The sequence below is a fragment of the Polyodon spathula genome, chromosome 24, assembly GCF_017654505.1.
Source record: "Polyodon spathula isolate WHYD16114869_AA chromosome 24, ASM1765450v1, whole genome shotgun sequence".
NCBI lineage: Eukaryota > Metazoa > Chordata > Actinopteri > Acipenseriformes > Polyodontidae > Polyodon > Polyodon spathula.
The window spans coordinates 19,159,604-19,179,996 of NC_054557.1; the positions used below are offsets into that span (position 1 = coordinate 19,159,604).

General features: G+C 46.7%; 1 protein-coding gene across 1 annotated transcript in view; it reads right to left on the minus strand.

Moving 5' to 3' along the window:
• The window catches only part of LOC121298584 (nectin-2-like), a 26,263-nt gene extending 7,528 nt beyond the window's left edge, over positions 1–18,735 (minus strand). Inside the window, exons 1-5 of the mRNA XM_041225711.1 lie at positions 18,653–18,735; positions 13,557–13,954; positions 13,106–13,399; positions 12,592–12,709; positions 10,969–11,117 (exon numbers count right to left, since the gene is read on the minus strand). Of these exons, the coding sequence (XP_041081645.1) occupies positions 10,969–11,117; positions 12,592–12,709; positions 13,106–13,399; positions 13,557–13,954; positions 18,653–18,735 (1,042 nt within the window). The remainder of the gene's footprint in view (positions 1–10,968; positions 11,118–12,591; positions 12,710–13,105; positions 13,400–13,556; positions 13,955–18,652) is intronic.
• Positions 18,736–20,393: the final 1,658 nt, after the last annotated feature.

Consider the following 20,393-nt stretch of genomic DNA (forward strand, 5'->3'; position numbering starts at 1 on the left):
ACTTCCTGGTTTGGTCCAGCACGAATTCTTTGTTGGAACTGAAAAGCCGGTTTTGCTGTCTGCTGGAAACCAGATGGGCTCGTTTACACACAGCCCTCGGGGAATCTGACAGGGCCTGGACACCAGGAGGTTCAAATCCCAGCTCAGCCACTGACTGTATGTGGGACCCTGAGCAAGCCACTGAACCTCCTTGTGCTCCGTCCTTCAGATGAGACGCAAAACAAACGAGGTCCTATTGGAAGGGACTCTGCAGAGGTTGTTGATGATGCAGAGCTCACCCTCCTAATCTAAATCGTTTTGGATAAAAATGTCTGCTAAATGGAAAACTTAATACAGGACTTGATAGCACAGGAGAGAGTAAACACCGTACTCTCTCAATGAGACGTGGGTAATCTCAGTTTAACCTCGACTACATCGCACCCACTATATTTGAGAAGGGCTGTCCATCTAGTAAAACGGGAACAAATTCTCCGACGTGCGCACACCGACACACACACACACACACACACACACAGTCATTGTGAAATGAGCAGGGCGCTCTTCTCAGTGCTGACTTCGCACCCCAGTTGCTGGTTGGGGTGTCAGAGGGGACTTCCTCCACGTCACCCAGTAGAGGGGATTTCTAAACAGAGATAACTTTGGGGCTTTAAACAAAAAAAAAACCCCAAAAAACCGTGCAACCCTCTAATTAAATCACCTGCTACTGCTAACCCTATTATTAATAAATCGTTCAGCAGACGCTTTTATCCAAAGAGACTTGCAGAGACTAGGGGGGTGAACTCTGCATCATCAACAACTGCTGCAGAGTCTCTTCCAATAGGACCTCGTTTGTTTTGCATCTCATCAGGAGGGTCTTCCCCCTCCCACCCAAAATAAAAAGATGCATTTCCTGCGCTAACGAACACAGTTTGTAGCTCTCTCCTGCAGGGCCACCTTTTATGGTGATGGAGTTTCTGAAAACGAAAGGCTTCTAGTCTCTCCAGTTAATCTAGCAATTGTTATTGAAAAAAAGGGGGAAGTTCAAAAACAGACAGGGGAAAAAAAAAAGAAAAAAAGCTTTGAAAGCTTTGTTTTTTTTTAAATTCCCCTTCCAGTTTCCTCTATTTTTTTCACAGCCTGATTCTCGCAGATTTAAAAAAAAAAAAAAAAAAAAAAAATCAAAAAAAAAAAAAAAAAAATCGAGTCTAGAGAAGACATGCTATTGAAAAAAAAAACCGCACACATTTACAATGTTACACGTTTTATTAGCACTCTGTACACGTTTGCGATATTGGACAGATCAATTATTAATAACAAAAACACAACAGCAATATTTCAGTCACAAAAAAAACACTTTGAAAAAAGAAACCCATTAAAAAAAAAAAAAGCAAAGTCATCTCTTTTTTTTTTTTTTTTTTTTTTTTTTTTTTTTTTTTTTGCATGCTTGTCGGTTTCCAGTGAGATGAAGCAGAATTTTTTCCTGAAATTAGCCACCATTCAGAGTGAACACAAAACCAGACGAAACGAGGTTTCCTACACGCGTCTCTTGTCTAGGCAGAATACCGGCACCCAGAACAGAACCGGGTTCGAGAGCAGGGCTGATAACTATTTTACAATGCGTGTGTGGAAAAAATTATAAAAAATCTAAGACTGAAGCCAGAGGATAAGCAAACTCTATTCTTAGCCCAGACGACTTTTATTGAAGAAGTTAAACTAAACACCACGTTTGAGCTGAAGGGGAATTTATAAAATTATACACAGCAAGGTAGTAGGCCAGCATGTGAGCTTCCCTGTCAATATTGCAGAACTGAAATAGATTGCGAGGAAACTAAACCCATGCACAGAAACCAGAGTTTACTTCGAGGGCAGCCCTTACAGTCCTGAATTACTTCTGTCGGGCTGCAGGAGGAGCGTTTTATTGAGCAGTGTATATTAGAATTAGTCATTTAGCAAAAGCCTTTCCCCAAAAGGACTTTGAGTCTAGGAGGTGTGAACTATGCATCATCGACAACAGCTGCTGAGTCACTTGTAACAGGAACACTGCCCCCCCCCCCCAATCTGTTATTTTAATTATTATACACTACCTCAGACTGGGGCCTGACTCTTGCGAGGTTTCCACGTGAGCTCCGACCACGCGTGTTAACATACAGTGCTGGGAAAAGACGAGCCCTCGGCTATAGGGCTACAAACAGGACTGCAAGGGTTAAACCAAGTCGTTGCCTCAAGCACCACTGCAAAATTCAGCAGCTTGCCAAGTTAGACCGGTCACCAACGGGTTCCAGATCACAGATTCCTTCATGTTTGAGAGATAATCTTCTCATGGTCAGAGAGAGCCCTCTGCATGCAGTTATACTGTATTAACACAGCAGAGTTTCGATTGCAGGAGCATTGCAAAAGACCCACGATGCTCTACCGACAATAAGATTACTGTAAGAGCAGGATGTATCAAAACGGCTCTCTATTTTTGAGACGAAGGGTAATTCATACAGAAACCACGAATAATTGGGTTTGGTAAGAAATATTGAAAAAAGTGTATTTTAAAACTAAGATTATAATTATATATATATATATATATATATATATATATAATCTATCTATCAAACTTGAAGAATTACTGTCGGACTGTCTTGTGTTCAGTGAGTCTATCAAAGATAGGTCCGTGATGGTCACAAAGTTGTTTTCTCTAAAGATATAAGAGATGAATGTTACATCGACACTAAATGTCACGAGCGAGATGATCTCTTTTTCCAGATAAATGTTCGTTAGCAATTTTGGTCAATCTGGTTTTGTAATTAATTAAGTTATTATATATATATATATAATATATATATATATATATATATATATATATATATATATACGACACACACAGTGTACAAAACATTAGGAACACCTTCCTAATATTGAGTTGCACCCCCTTTTGCCCTCAGAACAGCCTCAATTCGTCGGGGCATGGACTCTGCAAGGTGTCGAAAGCGTTCCACAGGGATGCTGGCCCATGTTGACTCCAATGCTTCCCACAGTTGTGTCAAGTTGGCTGGTAGTGGATCTCTACTCCGAATAGCTCGTTCCATCTCATCCCACAGATGCTCAATTGGATTGAGATCTGCTGACTGGGCAGGCCACTGCAGTAAGCTGAATTCACGGTCATGTTCATGGAACCATTCCTGGACAATCCTAGCCTTGCAGCATGGGGCATTATCCTGCTTAAAAAACCCATTAGCGGATGGATACACTGCTGGCATGAAGGGATGCACCTGATTGGCAATGATGTTCAGATATCCTGTGGCATTCAAACATTGCCCCACTTTTATCAAGGGGCCCAATGTGTGCCATAAAACACACCCCACACCATCACCACCAGCCTGCAATGTGGACATGCAGCATGATGGATGCATGTACTCATGTGGTTTTCTCCATACCCTAGCCCACTGCAACCGCAGTTTCTTGTGTTATGTCGTCGGCTGCCAGACCCCATTCGTGTCAAGGTAGATGAGTTTTGCATTCTTTGTGGGTCTTTCGGCACCAGTGTTGTACTGGACTGTCAGTTGACTGACTGTAGCCCGTCTGTTGCTCTGCACAATTTGTGTCAGCCTTCTTTGGCCTCTTTCATCAATGAACCGTTTTCGACCACTGGCCTGCCATTGGCTGGATGTCCTTTGGGTGGTGGACCATCCTTGATACACACAGGAAACTGCTGAGCGTGAAAAACCAGCAGTGTTGCAGTTCTTGACACACTGAACCCGGTGCGCCTGGCACCTACTACCATACCCCCGTTCAAAGGCAGTTAAATCTTTTGTCTTACCCATTTACCCTCTGAATGGCACACATACACAATCCATGTCTCAACTGTGTCAAGGCTTAAAAATCCTTCTTCAACCTGTCTCCCCTTCATCTACACTGATTGAAGTGGATTTAACAGGTTACATCAATAAGGGATTATAGCTTTCACCTGGATTCACCTTGTCGGTCTATTTCATGGAAAGAGCAGGTGTTCCTAACGTTTTGTACACTGTGTGTGTGTATATAATATATAATTTTATATAAAAACACACACACACACACACACAATATAAATTAACATGGTAAAGCTTTCTTTTTAAAAAGCGCTATACCGCGTTAAACCCAGAACATCAAACATTCAAAAAGAGCAAAATTAATTTCAAGTTTCAGCACCGAACAGACCCTCACTTCTTGCCGTGTGCCAGACTTTGAAAGTGGAACTCACCAAGTGAGACCGAAGTGATTTTTGCTTTTCTTTCTTTCCTTCAAAATGCCAAGGACTGAGCAAACCTCCCCCTCAGTGCATTTCAGCAATAGGACGGTCCAAAAGGCCGTGGTTTGAACAGAAAAAAACAAAACGAAGGCTCTTCGGGTCCCCAGGCCTTTAAGATTCTCCAGACAAGCAAACTCAAAAGCCAGTAGAAAGACCAACTGAGAAAAGGAATTTCAACCGAGTATCTGGAACAACTGAACCCGTTCGGTTCAAAACTAAATACATTAAAGCAACAGCTGTGACATTTGAAGCTACTTAAACATTTCAAAATTGCTTGTGCTGGTTCCCCTCCCCCCTCTCCGGTACAGTGCTGGAATGATAGCAGCCTTCAAAAAGATGCAAAAAAGATACTATTTATTTTTTCTTAAAAAAAAAAAAAAAAAAAAAAAAAAACAAAAGCACAAAAAGGCCCTCAGAGAAGAACCTTGGTACAGTGGTTAGAATTTTAGAAGATTGTTTTTTGTTATATACATACACACAGGTGAGTGAACAAAGACAGAAACAGAATCACATTGTATTTGGAGAGGGGGATGCTGTAGAGCTGCGGACTCCAACCCAGGTCCTGGAGCGCTACTGGGGCGGCTGGTTTTCATTTCAACCAAGCTCTGTTACTTAATTGAACCAATTATTGGCTTAATTAGTCAGGATGAACAGATGTTCCAGGTCTTTAGCCACTTAGAAAACCTGCTGGACTGGGGCTCTCCAGGACCAGGGTTGGAGACCCCTGCTGTAGATGTTTCAATATTTCAGCTTTGAAAAGCAGTACCCAACCAAAAACCAGGTTTCATTTAAACTTCAAGGTGGTTCGACCCAAGGATTTCAGTGAGAGTTCTGTTGAAACTGAAAACTAGACTGTTTAGTGGCACACTACAGGACTGCCCTGAGAGTGGTTAATGCCCCCCCCCCCCCCCCCCCCCCAGCAGCTTCTAACACCAGAGCAGGAATGTTTTATCCTTCATCTACCCCACGTGCACAAGGCAAGCCTCACCCACCCCCCACCCTTCTCTACACAGCAGTCCTGAAATAGCTGAAGCCAGGTTTCTTCTTCCTTCTTCACAGTCAGGAAAAAAACAACAGAGCAAAGAGCGATCTTCCAAACTTCCTGACAACAGTCCTGGATATGATGGCCCTATCGTTCACCTCCCCTCCTCTCCTCTGTCTGACTCTCGCCTCTCCTCTAAACGTAGACGGCAGTCCTGGATATGACCGAGCCATCTCTCTGGGACTCCATGTCGTCGTCCACGAAGCCAGCCTCCTCCTCTCCACCGTGTTGGAGCTGCAGTACGGGTCGGCTGTCCACGAAGCTCTCGTCGAAGCGGTCATAACCCTCGTCCGCCTCCAGGTCAAACTTGGACTTCTCCAGGGTGTCCATCTCTCTGCTCAGCAGGATGTCCTCGGCGGTCAGGGGTAGGGCGGCCCGCTCGGTCGTGGCCTCCGAGGAGTCCTCGCGGTAGGTGAAGGTGGTCCCGTTGTTGTTGCTTCCGTTCTTGCCCCCGCCGAAGACCCTGGTCTTGGGGTCGTAGCTGCCCTGCTGCTCCCCGCCCCGGTAACCCCGCTCCCTCTTTCTCCGGCAGAGGCAGAAGATGACCAGCCCAGCAATCAGCAGGACAGCCAGCAGACAGCCAATGACGGCTCCCGCCACCATGCCTGGGTCGTTGCCTTGTGGCTGTGGGGGGCTCTCTACACAGGGGGGGAGGAGAGAGGAGAGAGAAGAGAGAGATACAGAGGTTGGTTGGTGATGTGGCAATTTTTCTTTTTTCGTTTTTCAAAAGCAAAATGATCCTAGTTGTATGGGGGTGGAGTGAAGATGGGGGGGGGGGGGGGGGGGGGGGGGGTCAGTTTCCAATCCTGGTGTTTTTTTCTTTTTAGTATTCTGAAACCCGTGCGTGCGTGCGTGCATGCGTGCGTGCGTGGGAAGCGAGGCGTCAGTTCTTGAGTCTCCACACGTGTCCAGGATTCTGTTCCAATCGAAAACCTGTTTTTGGAAATCTACTGTCCTTCACATTGGGAGGAGGCTGAGAGATCCAAACCATGAAAACTGAACATAACTGAACTTCTAAATGTAACTGTTTACGCCACAAAACCAGCTTGTGCAGGGTATTGAGGGTACCCTCAAATCTTGATTGAGTTAACAAACGACATGCTTTGATCTCACCTGATTCTACCTGAACCTGCAATTCGTTCCGGCTCTAATTGCTGCATTCAGCTTATTAATTACCACTGCGTTAGTGTCTGGTAGAGCATCGTTAATTTAAACAATCTGGTATTCAGTTAAGGTTTAACTATTAATGTAGGTTTAAAAAGAGAGGGAGAGAGATGGAAAATAGAAACAGAAAAGTGGAAGCCCTAATTATAATATAAAATATTTTTTTATTTCACCGATTTGCACATCAAAAGAAATTTGAGCAACAGAGACAGAGAGACTACTTCTGCTTTTAAACTAGAAACTCACTCCCAGCCCTGTGTTCCCATGGTGACGAGTCGTCGATCCCCCCTCCACCCCCCACCCGTGTGTGTGTACAAATACCAACAAAACACCCTATTCTGATTTCAAAGCAAAACAACAAGGCATCTCAGTTTAAACTTACAACCACCTCTCTGCCCTTCGGCTGCTGATAGATCACTTTTCTATTGCCTGCTTGCTCTGACTGTTCTCAGTCTCTGCTCAAAAAAATAATAAACAAACCCTTTATCCTTGATTTACCCCTCCCTCCCGCTCCCCAACCTCGTTTGCAGGCAGGCGGAAATCTTGTCATCTTTAATAAACTGCAGGAAACGCTTATTGAAAACGGTCCTTCAAAATCAAAGAAAAAAATAAATAAATAAAAAAAATAAAGCCTGTCATCGCGTTTCAGTTTCTCGGTTTAACTGCTGAATATTCTTGTGACCGGACTCAGTCTTGCGAGTTTGAGCCATTGCTGGATTTCATTATTAAAAAGAACTGAAAACGCACGATAAGGATTCGAGATCGAGGGGCAATTGCACCTCAAGGAGCTTGCAGTGTGTTTGTACAGGACAGCCGATCTAATGCTCCAGCGTCAAACAGAAAATATTTAACACAAGGAAGTTTACAAAATGAGGAGGCCATTCGGCCCATCTTGCTCGTTTGGTTGTCAGTAGCTTATTGATCCCAGAATCTCATCAAGCAGCTTCTTGAAGGATCCCAGGGTGTCAGCTTCAACAACATTACTGGGGAGTCGGACCCAGACTTTCACGATTCTCTGAGCAAAAATGTTCCTCCTATTTTCTGTTCTGAATGCCCCTTTCTCTAATCTCCATCTGTGACCCCTGGTCCTTGTTTCAGGTTGAAAAAGTCCCTTGGGTCGACACTGTCAATACCTTTTAGGATTCTGAATGCTTGAATCAGGTCGCCGCGTAGTCTTCTTTGTTCAAGACTGAACAGATTCAATTCTTTTACCCTGCTGCACATGATATGCCTTTTAAACCCGGGATAATTCTGGTCGCTCTTCTTTGCACTCTTTCTAGAGCAGCAATATCCTTTTTGTAGCGAGGTGACCAGAACTGAACACAATATTCAAGATGAGGTCTTACTAATGCATGGTAAAGTTTTATTAATTTAACATTTAACGTCAAAACCCTTCTCACGGTGAGCCAGTCTGTGTTTTAGGACTTGGATATTGTTTTTTTTGTAGATATGATTTTTGATAAAAGCTATCGTGCAACGCCAGCGATAGAAGATCAGACACCTACAGTCAGCTGAATTTTATTTACAGATCTGGACAACACATGCTCTGAAATTCTCCAATGAAATCCCAGGGTGGAGTATGTTAAAAATTAACCCCTTTTTATCAAGATGCAATCGTCGCTGTAAAGCTCTTAAGAGGAAGCAGGGAATGAGCAGTTTGATCTGTTCCAGGTTTCACTGCGAGTTTAATAATCAGACACACCCATGCTTGTTCCCTGCACACACCGTGGCTAATCAAGCTTGCATTTAAACTCGGAACAGACCAAACTGCTGTGAGAACGGGAGGCTCCTTCCATCCCTGCGATTCAGAACGCTCAAAAATCGGAAAACTAGAAGAAACCAAAGTCAGGCAGACAAACGCTTGCGCCTTCCTACAATTTTATGACGAAGCTGAAAGGAGGAGTCGTCGAGGAAGCGTCAGTCTGCTTGGTTTTGTGAGCTGCGCTCAAAGCTTGATTGGGTTTCATTCCCAGGGAAAGATTATGCTTGTCCACTGCGGTTTACAATAGAAAATCACTGAGAATTCATTTCCACACACACAGAGAGAGAGAGAGAGAACCCAGATAAGGTTAAAAGCAGACATATCCTTAGCCATTTATAAAAAAATAACACACATACACACACACACACGTTTCACTGTCCCTCCCACCAGCCCTGTACCCCTGGCAATGGCTCCTCAGACTGCATTAGCGCTCTGCCGAGCTCCCCTCCCTGGAGCAGTCACAGACCCAGCAATAATGGAGATAATGCTGCCTTTATTTATTTATTAAATCTAGATTTCCATTTACTTTGAACATCTTTTGTACAGCAGGCTAAATATATACAGCATTTAAAAAAAAAAAAAAAAAAAAAAAAATCAAAATCTTCTGGATGCAAGACACAAAGCTCAGTCCTGAGCCATCCGGTTTTCAGTCAAGCTGGATTTCTCTGTGGACTAAAAACTGCTTTTTTCAAACCCTAAAATTACTCAGTTGGATTAGGGTAAGCGCTTATTAGAATCTTATTTGGTCTAATTAATGGTAGGGGCTGGAACAATTTAGAACAGGGTTTGCAAACAAGGACCAGGAGCAGTCTGGCCAGCCCTGATCGAAGCTCACCAATGCAGGCTTGGAGAAGAACCGTTTGTTTTCCCAGGTGCTTAAAAAGAAAAAGAATTAGTGCGACTCAGAAAAATGTCAGCGCATGTCACCTCCTGTTAATCTGATTGCTGCCCTGAGGAGGGGCAGAGAACGGAGATGAACATGTGGAGGTTCTCAGCACCCCCGGGCTGAGGTTTACTGCGCAGCGTCTCTCTTCAGCTTGTTCAGTCTCATTAACAAAACATCCTTTCAGACACATCTCACTTCAACTGCAAGCTAATTTAATAAAGAGAAACGCAAAGAGAAACTACAATTCAAAACGACAGATGCCTCGACTCGTAGCGAAGAATTTATTTATTTTTATTTTTTTAGATTTTGTTATTAATTATTACTACTAGCTCTTAAATATCTAAGTTCAAGGAAGAGGGTGTGAAACTTATACACCTTAAAACAAAACCAATTATAAAAAAATATGACCCAATCTTAACAAGACAAGGTATTTCGCTCGACAATTATTTTAAACGCCCACTGTTGCTTCACTGGCATGTCAGTTTCAGGAAGAGGCTTTGCCTGGCAGACCCAGAGAACAGAAAGGCTCTCGTGCCCGGCTGCAGCCAGGTTTCCAGCCCCCTGCAAGCCTGCTTTTCATGAACGTGAAGGTCAGGTATCCAGTCTGACACTGAAGCAAGATCGAGAGGAACCAGTTCAGCCACGCTGGCAGAGCAAGCCTTTGAGCCAGCCCACGCTCTCGGCGGTGCGTAATCGTCCCTAACCCTTTCCATGCTGGACGGCTGCCAGGGGCCAGTTCTTTTGCAGGAAACCGCATTTTCAAAATAACTAAATAAATGGTTTTACTAGTTTTAAAAATGTATTGTCTTAATGTATTTACAGAAAAAAATGAATTATAAATTTGTATTACAATAACAATAATTCAAAGTTCCATGTGAACCTTGCACACTAAAAAAATGAGACGTTATGCAAGCCCACTCAATGCTTTCTAAAAAGAAGTCTGCTGAGAGATTCAAGACGCACACACACCAGAGCAGAGACGCCGCTGCAGAACACAAGCAGATAAGCCATCTAATGAATAGGGAAAAAAAAGCAGACAGGCAAGTTTAACTCTTTCCTGCATAGGAAAAAAAAAAAAAACACAAGCTCTCGTCTTTACAGGGGGGCTTGGAGAAGACGCAAATGCACGACGGCCCCTTATGAGATGGGTGACATCCCTCCTACACATTTACTAAAAAACAGAGAGAGAGGGGCTCCCTGCTGGAAAGAAAGCCAGCACTGTAAAGGAGGAAGGGAAAGTAGTCAGGATTTTGAACAGAGTGCAATCAGAATTCGGTGTAGGTGTGTAACTCCCTTCCCTCGCTTCGCCTCCACCCTGCTTCGGTCACACCCACAGGCTGTGCGTTTCCATCTCATTTGTAATAGTCAGCACAGGCATTACATCACCTGCTCTGTGCAGCCAGTATAAAACAGCAGGACACACCCAACCCAACAATACAAATGAATGTCACAGAGTAGACAGTGTTCACTTGTTCATACATACACTCACTCTATCTCTGTATGTGTAATATATATATACACACACACACACACACACACACACACACTTTGTATGATGTTTCCACCAGAAGAATTAAGCTATCTGTCTTTCTCTCAGTCTGTGTATCCTCGTAAGTTTGCTTTGATAAACAGTGTTTTCATCAAAGTCAAAGAAAAGCAAGCTTTCCCGGGTTCAAACTGAACCAAAAACGACTTGGAAATTCCAACATTTCTGCTGATGGACCCAAAATAAAACAACACCCCCCCCCCCCCCCCCCCCCCCCCCCCCCCCCCCCCCCCGGCAAATTTCTGCTAGGAATGCCAGAATATTCTACACAGGACACTTTCTATAATTATTCTTATAATTATTTTTCTCTCACCTCTGACCAGGATGTTGTACTCCTGCTTGCCCGTTCCAACACTGTTCTGGGCCTCGCAGATGAAGGTGGTGTTCAGTTCGCTGTCCACCTTCGTCACCTTCAGCACTGGCCCACTCACTTCCACGGAGCGGGGCAGCACTCCACTCAGACTGGGGGAGAGGGAGAGGGGGAAAGAGTTAGATTGGTGGTTCTCAAAACAGAAACACATGTTGCGGTGAAAGACTTAAATTCAAAATGACAAAATGTTTTGACTAGAATAAGAACTACAGAACAGACAGCCGGCTCTCCACAGCCCTGTGCGCAGCAGCACTAGTGTGAAGGGAGGCAGCCCTGTGCGCGGCAGCGCTAGTGTGAAGGGAGGCAGCCCTGTGCGCGGCAGCGCTAGTGTGAAGGGAGGCAGCCCTGTGCGCGGCAGCGCTAGTGTGAAGGGAGGCAGCCCTGTGCGCGGCAGCGCTAGTGTGAAGGGAGGCAGCCCTGTGCGCGGCAGCGCTAGTGTGAAGGGAGCCAGCCCTGTGCGCGGCAGCGCTAGTGTGAAGGGAGGCAGCCCTGTGCGCGGCAGCGCTAGTGTGAAGGGAGGCAGCCCTGTGCGCGGCAGCGCTAGTGTGAAGGGAGGCAGCCCTGTGCGCGGCAGCGCTAGTGTGAAGGGAGGCAGCCCTGTGCGCGGCAGCGCTAGTGTGAAGGGAGGCAGCCCTGTGCGCGGCAGCGCTAGTGTGAAGGGAGGCAGCCCTGTGCGCGGCAGCGCTAGTGTGAAGGGAGCCAGCCCTGTGCGCGGCAGCGCTAGTGTGAAGGGAGGCAGCCCTGTGCGCGGCAGCGCTAGTGTGAAGGGAGGCAGCCCTGTGCGCGGCAGCGCTAGTGTGAAGGGAGGCAGCCCTGTGCGCGGCAGCGCTAGTGTGAAGGGAGGCAGCCCTGTGTGCGGCAGCGCTAGTGTGAAGGGAGGCAGCTCTGTGTGCGGCAGCGCTAGTGTGAAGGGAGGCAGCTCTGTGTGCGATCCTCTCCACACAGAGTAAAAAAAAGCAGTGACCCACACAAACCCAAACAGCTGTGTCTTAATTCACTCTGAATGGTGAATCAGTCCCCATCCACACCAGCAACCATCAACTGATTGTTAGGAACTGACTTCAGTGGAGAGCTCTGTCCGAGGAACTGAATAATCATTTCATGAACAGCACACAGGGCAACGCTGTATAAAACCACACTGAACACCCAGGGGCAGTACAGCAACTATCGAACGCAACCCGATAAAAATCTGTAAAGTCTGCAACCGTGTTATTTCATTTTAAAAGCAGTAAAAAACGAGGGCTAGCACAGAAAGGGGGGGGGGGGCTTTGCACATTGTGTCACGTGCAGATCTACAGCCATCGCTCTGATGTCACAGAGAGAGAGAGAGAGAGAGAGAGAGAGAGAACAGAGAGAGGAGAGAGAGAGAGAGAGAGAGAGAGAGAGAGAGAGAGAGAGAGACAGTCACAGAGAGAGAGAGAGAGAGAGAGAGAGAGAGAGAGAGAGAGAGAAACACAGAGACAGACACAGAGAGAGAGAGAGAGAGAGAGAGAGAGAGAGAGACACAGAGACAGTCACAGAGAGTGAGAAGAAAAAGGAGAAAGGAGCCCGAATCAGCACACTTACGCTCTCCAGACCACGTTGGTGGCGGGGGGGTTGGCCTTGGCTGCGCAGTGTAACTCCACCCCCTCCCGGCCCAGGAACCAGTTCCCATCGTAGCCCGAGATCGTCACCTGGGGGAGGTCTGCGGAGATCGAACACAGAGGGGAGGGTGGGTTAGAGAGAAAGGGGACCGGGGTCAATTCTGCTTTCTCAACCCCTTTTGAAATCAACTCCAACACATCAGCGCTGATCAAAAACAACAACAACGATGCAGCACTCTGTTAAAACAGAGATTCTGTTAAACAACTCCCATTGCATAGCAGTGTGATCCACTCCAGGTGTTTACTATGGGTTTAATAATAATAATGACACACACCAGAGCTTGTTACCTAGACACACTGTGGCAAACCAGGCTCTTAACACCAGGAATAAGTGACACTGCTTGATAAAAGGGCTCTTATTTCCATCCCTGCCTCTGTATAAATCTTCACACCCCCCTGAATTAAGTTCAGCAAGAAGACAGAGCCGTGATACTCACACTCGACGGACACTTTGAGCTGGAAGCTTGCTGGCTTGCTCAGGGTCTTGTGCTGGATCACACAGCTGAGGTCTTTGCCGTTGAGCGCTGCGGACGGGGTCACTCTGTACTCGCTGGTCACCGTGACCGTGCCGTCGCTGTTCGTCACCGCGGAGTTCGTACCGTTCCCCGGCAGGGCCGACACCCACGTGATCTCGGACGGAGGCTTGCCATTGGCCGACACGCAGCGCGCCACGGCGACGGGGGCCGGCCCCGCTCGGACCGGGATCACTGTGGCGTTGTTGGTGGGCTTGGCTGGGGGGGGAACATTAACACACAGTGAGTGAGTGTGAGAGAGAGAGGCAGAGGCAGAGAAAGAAAGAAAGGAGACACAGAAATCAGAGAAAGACTACTACAGCATAACCAGCTTGATCAGCCCTGGTGGCATAGAGTCTCACCCCCCCTCGCTCACCCAGCACAAACAGCTTGGTCATGCCCTCCTCGTTGCCGCTGGGGTAGGTGGCGTACTCGCAGATGTAGTTGCCCTCGTCTCCCATGGTGATCCCCTGCAGGATGATGCTGGGGTCCTGCAGGGAGGGGTCCCGGAAAGCGATGCGCCCCTCGATGCTCTTTTCGGGGTAACTCGCCCCGAACTGGGGGTTGAACACGGCGATGTTCACTTTCTTGCCGTCGGGGGTCTCCCTGATCCAGGTCACCTGACTCTTCTTGACCTCGCCCGTAGGGTCGGAGAAGCTGCAGCGCAGGGTGATGTCCTGCCCCGGGTACGAGGATACCTCCGGCTCCACCTTCACCCTCTGAGAGTGGGCAGCTGAGAGAGGAAGGGGGGAGAGGGGGCAGGGGTCAGCAATGCTGTCAACGATTAGTCGTTTTAGCAAACGCGTTTATCCAAAATCTGACTTAGGACACTACAGGGTGAACTGTTAATCAACAGCTGCAAGTCGCTTCCAATAGGACCTCGTTTGTTTGACGTCTCATCTGAAGGACGGACCACAAGGAGGTTCAGTGACTTGCTCAGGGTCACACACAGGGAGTCAGTGGCTGAGCTGGGATTTGAACCTCCTGGTATCCAGTCCCCTTCTTTAACAGTTGGACCACCAAGCCTCCTAAAATTCCAGAGACTTCACAGAATTATTTAGAAATTTTCACACTATGTCTTGGGGTTAAAAGACTGTAAACTAATTTCATAACAAAAAAGATATTACTAAAAAAAAAAAAAAAAAAAAAAAAAAACACTCAAAGAACACAGGTCTCTCTTATTACACATTTCAACACTGAACCAGACTGTTTACAGAGGGGTAAATGCAGGAGGCAGTTTTGATGAAGAGTCCTTTGCTCAGATATCATAAAAGAAGGACTTTGAAGGAAACATCCCTCAAAAAAAAAAAACCAACAAGACAGTGAAGTCGCTGGATCGGTTTACAGCAGATCTTCTCAAACCCAGTCCTCAGGGTCCCTGTGTCTCATTTCCATTCCAGCCGAGCTCTCAATTACTTGACTAAACCCTTAATTGAACAGATCATTCGCTTAAAAATTAGCCTTTAAATTGTTCAGCTCCTAAAAAGAGAGCTGCAGATTCCAAATCACTTATAAAATGTTATCATGAACGTTCCCCCGTCACTTCTTAATTAAAAAAGGAGGTCCTGACTGAATCAAGCAGACGCGTCGTTAATGCGAGTGTCAGCCGGCCGCGATGAGCGTCCTGGGGCGGCCACGGCCCGTCTATCGAGGTTAATTAAAAAATAATCAAGCAGCGGCGATTGACTTCGGCGACAGTCTGTAAGCGGGAACTTCAGGAGCAGCGCAGCAAGGCCTAGCGCGGTCTTGACAGGTGCGGAGAGACCTTGCCAGCAAAGCCACAGACAGCCAACTAAGCACCAGGTGCAGACACGAGGGGAGGGGAGGGGGGAGTTCACAGCCAGGCAACTCCCATCACATCAAATCACACTGCTGTGGATTCTGCCCCTGCAAGAGTCAGTATCATGTGCCCATATTATATATATATATGACACACACAGAGCGTGGGAGACACAGTAAAAATGAGAAGCATACGCAGGCTGGGAGAGAGACACACACACACAGATAGAGTGTCAGAAAAAGTGAACACTGCCTATTCAAAGTCATACATATACATCCAAAAGATCATTCCAGCAGCAGAAGGGTTAAAGGTTTGTGCAAGCGTTAGGAGAGCAGCGCTTCTTTGTACAGCAGAATTGTTTTAGCTGAATTACTCATTTAGCAGAAGCTTTTATCCAAAGCAACTTACAGAAAAGGGGGGGGGGGGGACTGTGAATCACCACCATCACTGCAGAGTCGCTTACAAGAGAGCGGAGCTGCCTGTGTGAACAACTGCAGGTTAAAAATGCACATGAGCCGCAGAGCAGGGGGGGAGGGAGGGCTGCTGTGCAGTAAGGGTAGAAAGGAAAGCTGTTTTATTTTATTCAAAGCAGCAGTAGCAGCAGCTCGCTGAAGCCAGGACTGGGAGCAAACAGAAGCTGTGTGTCAGTCTCTAACCTTCACTCACGCAAGCGACACGGACACCCCCGCGCCCCCGAGGTGAGAGCACGGCAGAGCTCTCCCAGAGCAAAACGCAACACTGTCACTTCACATCACCACCCCGCCGGTGCCACACACACAGTGAAGGCTCTTGCCAGGACTGCTCCAGAGTTCTGGAATGCGCAGAATTACATTTTTTGACACACACACCCCATTTGCATCCCTGGTTCTTAAATGTCAAAACAGCAGCGTCTCCCGCTAAGCTCAATTAAACTCCGGCAGTGTGTCCCAAAAAAAAAAAAAAAATCATTCTGCGCATTCCAGAACTCTGGAGCAGTCCTGGCAAGAGCCTTCACTGTGTGTGTGTGTGTGTGTGTGTGTGTGTGTGTGTGTGTGAGAGCGCAGAGGCTAGGCTACGGAGCACAGCCAAGATTATTTTTGTCTGTACGAAAAGAGAAGAGTGCACGTGCAAATGTCAGCAGGGACTCACGCATGACAAATCAAGTGAAATATATTAACCTAGTTTGTATTTATTTCTCTCTCCCCGGTGTGCACTGTATGTATCTTGTATTGGTAAGAGATAGGGGGGAGTATTTATTTAGTGCATGCGATTGCCTTGGCTTGTCTATTTTCACATTCCTGGTTCTCTCAGAATGATGACTAACTGCTAGCCAGCTTCATTCCTCTTGCGAAAGACGATAAAACAAAAGGAAAGAGCAAAAACCAGTTCAATTGCTGCCTTCTTAGTCAGGCAGAGACTCGGCACAGAGACAAAGCCCCCATTGTGAACGCGGGCTGCAGATCAGCAGCACCATTGTCTACAAAGACAAGAAAGAGGAGTACAAGGTTACTGCTGCAGTGTGTGGAGGAGCTGGACAAACCTCGCTACTGACACACTGCTTCCTGTGAAGAAACTGAAGACGCAGCATCGAAAAAACAAACAAAAACGACACACACACCCACGTCCTTTAATTTGTATGGAATCAGCCGATGAGCAGATCAGAATCCACAGCCCAAAAAAGACAGTCAGTGGCTGGAACTGAACCAGCAACAAGCCCCTGTCTTTAACCACCAGACCACCACATCGCAACCCACGAAGACACAGCGGCTGCAAAACTTTCACATAAAAGCAAACCTCAACCCCCAAAACAGCATTTCAACCACCCCCTCCTTTCAGAGGCCAAAAAAAGGTATTGGTTTGTGTTTGCTAAAAACGTGCTTATCATTGTTGAGTCACACATTTTCGGCACCTCTTCCTTTCTTAGCCATTTCTCTCATGGCTAATCAGATCTGTAAATCAGTTTTGAAGCGCAACAGAAATACTAAAACCCTGCCTATAACCTTTTGTCTTTCGTTAATTACAAAAGGCAGAATATATCATGTATATGAGATTATCTGGAAGGTTTGGAGTTCGCGCCCCTGTAAGATTTTGGACTCCCTGCTACCCTGAGAAACATCTGCTTCCTCTTTCTCATCACTCCACCACCCTGTTCACAGCGCGACCATCGCTCTGCATTAGAAACAAAACCCCGCAGTGAAGAGAAGCCTCTTCCTGCGCCTTTGTTCCTGACAGGAGCCATGAAACATTCAAGTAGCTGCACAGCCGCTCCCGCCACGAGGAAGTAGCCGGGAGACGCTTCTTTCAGCGTTCGACACGCCACTCAAAACAGTTCAGGGAAATTACAAACTGAACCCGAGAGGACCCGACACGGGCCAGAGCTCTCCCTTCAATAACACGTGCAAATGGTTCTGGTCGAGGGATGGAAGAGAGGCTCCTGCTGGCATTGCAGTTTTACATGATGCAATATTCAACTAAACCTCCCCTAGAAGCAACAATAAAAACTCTTGTACGAAATTAGAAACACACGAGACAGCAATGTGTGATTCAGAGCACACTTCCCGTTTATAACTCGCTCACATTCCCAGAGGGGGGGTTTGATCAATCTGTACCCGCTGGGATAAACCACAGCACCTGGTTTTTAAGCTCATTTTTATTATTTTTTAAATTCATCTGTGTCAGATCAAATCGGCTCAATTAGTATTAAAAAGAACATTGAACCACAGGGTTGGAAGCAAGACTCCCGCTGCACAGTGGTTTGACCCACTCCTGGCTGTGCTGGGGTTAGTAAGACACACCCAGCTGCACACGAATCAAGGTTCCAGTAAAACCTGGAATGGGTGAAGCTGCTATGCAATAGGAGTCTCCTTTCCACCGCTGCACACAGAGATATAGGGGTTTCGTGTCACTCACACACTGTTTTTTTCTGGCAGTGTTGACCGGCGAGCTTGCTGTAGTGTGAGCGACGGAGGTCTCGCCAGCACAGCCTCGCTCCCCTGGGACCGGCGACACGCGGGAACGCTGTCCTGCTGTTCCTACCGCAAAGCCAGAGATTAAAAGGGAGGGCGACGGAGCGAGGGGCAAACCCAGAACTTCACTGCACAGTCCCTCCCAATCTTCCAGAGGGCTGGGTTACGCTTCAACCCAAATCGTCATTATACAACAAAAAGAAATGAGTCTTCCGAAACATCCCGATATAACTGATCTTTTAAAAAATCAATTAGTCCATTTTACATACCAACATGACCTTTTGGCAGATAGCAGTTCTCTGTCTGTCTGTCTGTCTGAAGAAATTCTAAGAGATAAACACTCGGAAAGCATTTAAACCAACTCTTAACTTCTCCCACGGTCAGCAGAGCTGCGTGACTTGAACCCAGAGCCATCTCCTGCCTGCCTCCCAGTCCCTCGGCTCGGCTTCACCAGTTCCAGCCTTGATCAAATAAACACAAAACTCCACTTGATTGATTGAGCTGTGGCATTAAGAGACATTGACAGACTGACAGAAAGCTGTGTCTCTTTCAGAGTGCTTTGTTTGTTTGTTCAGCCAGTATAGATAACTGTACTGTAATTACCGAGACAATGAGAAGACGGTTTACAGCATGGTAACATGATTGAGCAGGAAGGAGTTGGGGCTATATACTGTGCCCCATTTGATTCCTGTAATACAGTTTACTGCATTGCTTTAGTGGAGTTGTATAAAGCTGGACCCTTCTTACCACCCGGCACCGAGGTTTATAACCAGCCTGGCTAGTCTCTCCGCATTGCCATTTATACAGGATTGACTGCTCTGCTGGTCCATTTTTGTTTATAAGTCTGCCCTTGCAAAACCCCAAATGATCCTAAATTGCTAATTACCTCTAGAAGAGCTTAGAATCTTAGAGCTCGGACTGTTCCAATTCCTAAAGTCCATACGGAATTTTTTTTTGGGGGGGGGGGGAGCATTCCGTTTTCTGAGGGTCTTGGAATAACCAAAACGTACCGCTTTGATAAAGCAGATCAATGCAAACACGCCGACGGACGCAGGCGAGACGCCTTTCTGGTTTGGCCTGCGCTCCTAAATTGTTCCTTGTAATTGGATTAACCTGTTTGTATTGGCTGTGCTTCACTGGAATTTGCATGGGGTTTATTTTACTGCATTATATGCGCCACCTTTATTATTAGTCATTCAGCAGATGTTTTTATCCAAAGCGACTTGCAGAGACTAGGGAGTGAACTGTGAATCACCAGCAACTGCTGCAGAGTCACTTATAATAGGACCTCGATTTTACTTCTCATCCTTGGGGGAGGGGAGGGGAAGATATTTTAACCTCCAATGGAACTCACCTGATTGAAATCAAGCTTTTAAACAACACTGATTGCTTAGACAGGAAGGAGCTAGAGATTAGGCAGAGGGGGGTGGGCATGAGAGATTTTATTTTAAAACCACAGACAGACAATCCCCTCCCTGGGGGCAGCCCCACGGTCTGATCTAAAGCCTTTCTAATCATTTACAATGACAGCAGTCCCCCCCCCCCCCCCTGCCCAGTGCAACAATGCAGCAGGAATGAAAGGTTTAGGAGAGAGACAGACAGCCTGCACTGTGTGAAACCCGACTCCCTTCGCCTATTCCCCCTGTAGCATTACCTCATCAAGATGAATCACAACACAGTATAGCTGCACGACTTATGCAACAGGCGTTTCGGGGTTAGAAGCACGCACAGTGCTATGCAGACAAAACGGCAAAAGGTTACATGGATTTACAGCACCTATCTATCTCTCTCTCTCTCTCTACAAAACATTTCAGTGCCAGATAAGCAAGGCAACCTTTGCTCTTTCCACACATTCCACTACAGGAATTTGACCCTGCTACAAGAACAGCAGTTTAATAAAATTAGAGAGACCCGGTTTCTTCACATACAAAGAGAGAGGAGAGACAGAGACAGAGATCGCCTTGTACGTGCCGCTTGGCAGCATGTTGAAGCGTGGCACCCGCGATACGACAGTCGAGTTTAATGCGATTTCTGCATTTGTTGATTTGTCACCATTATAACCCTGAGGCACTGCATGGCACAAGCCTGCCAGCGAGAGGAATCGAAGGTCAACACTTTCATTTAAAATGACAGCAGTGGAGACCATTACAATTCAACCAGACCCAACAGCCAGTAGCATTCTGCAGGGTCTCAGAGTTGCATTTACATCAGCCACAGCTTCAACCTCAGGGCTCCAGCTGCACCGTTTTGGGTGATTGGGGGGTGTTGATTTGGGGGGGGCCCAGAGACTCTCCAACGAACAAGGGTGTCGACAGCTGTGTGAATGGGGGGGGGGGGGGGGGGGGGGGGGGTCACTATGGGGTAATCTGCATGCTTTTTGGTTTTTTAGTGTGCAAACAGTCAAAAAGGTGCTGTTATATATTAAAAAATAAGAGACAGCTACACTAACTCACAGGCGAACCCGCGTGATAAATTGAAAGCAGTTCTA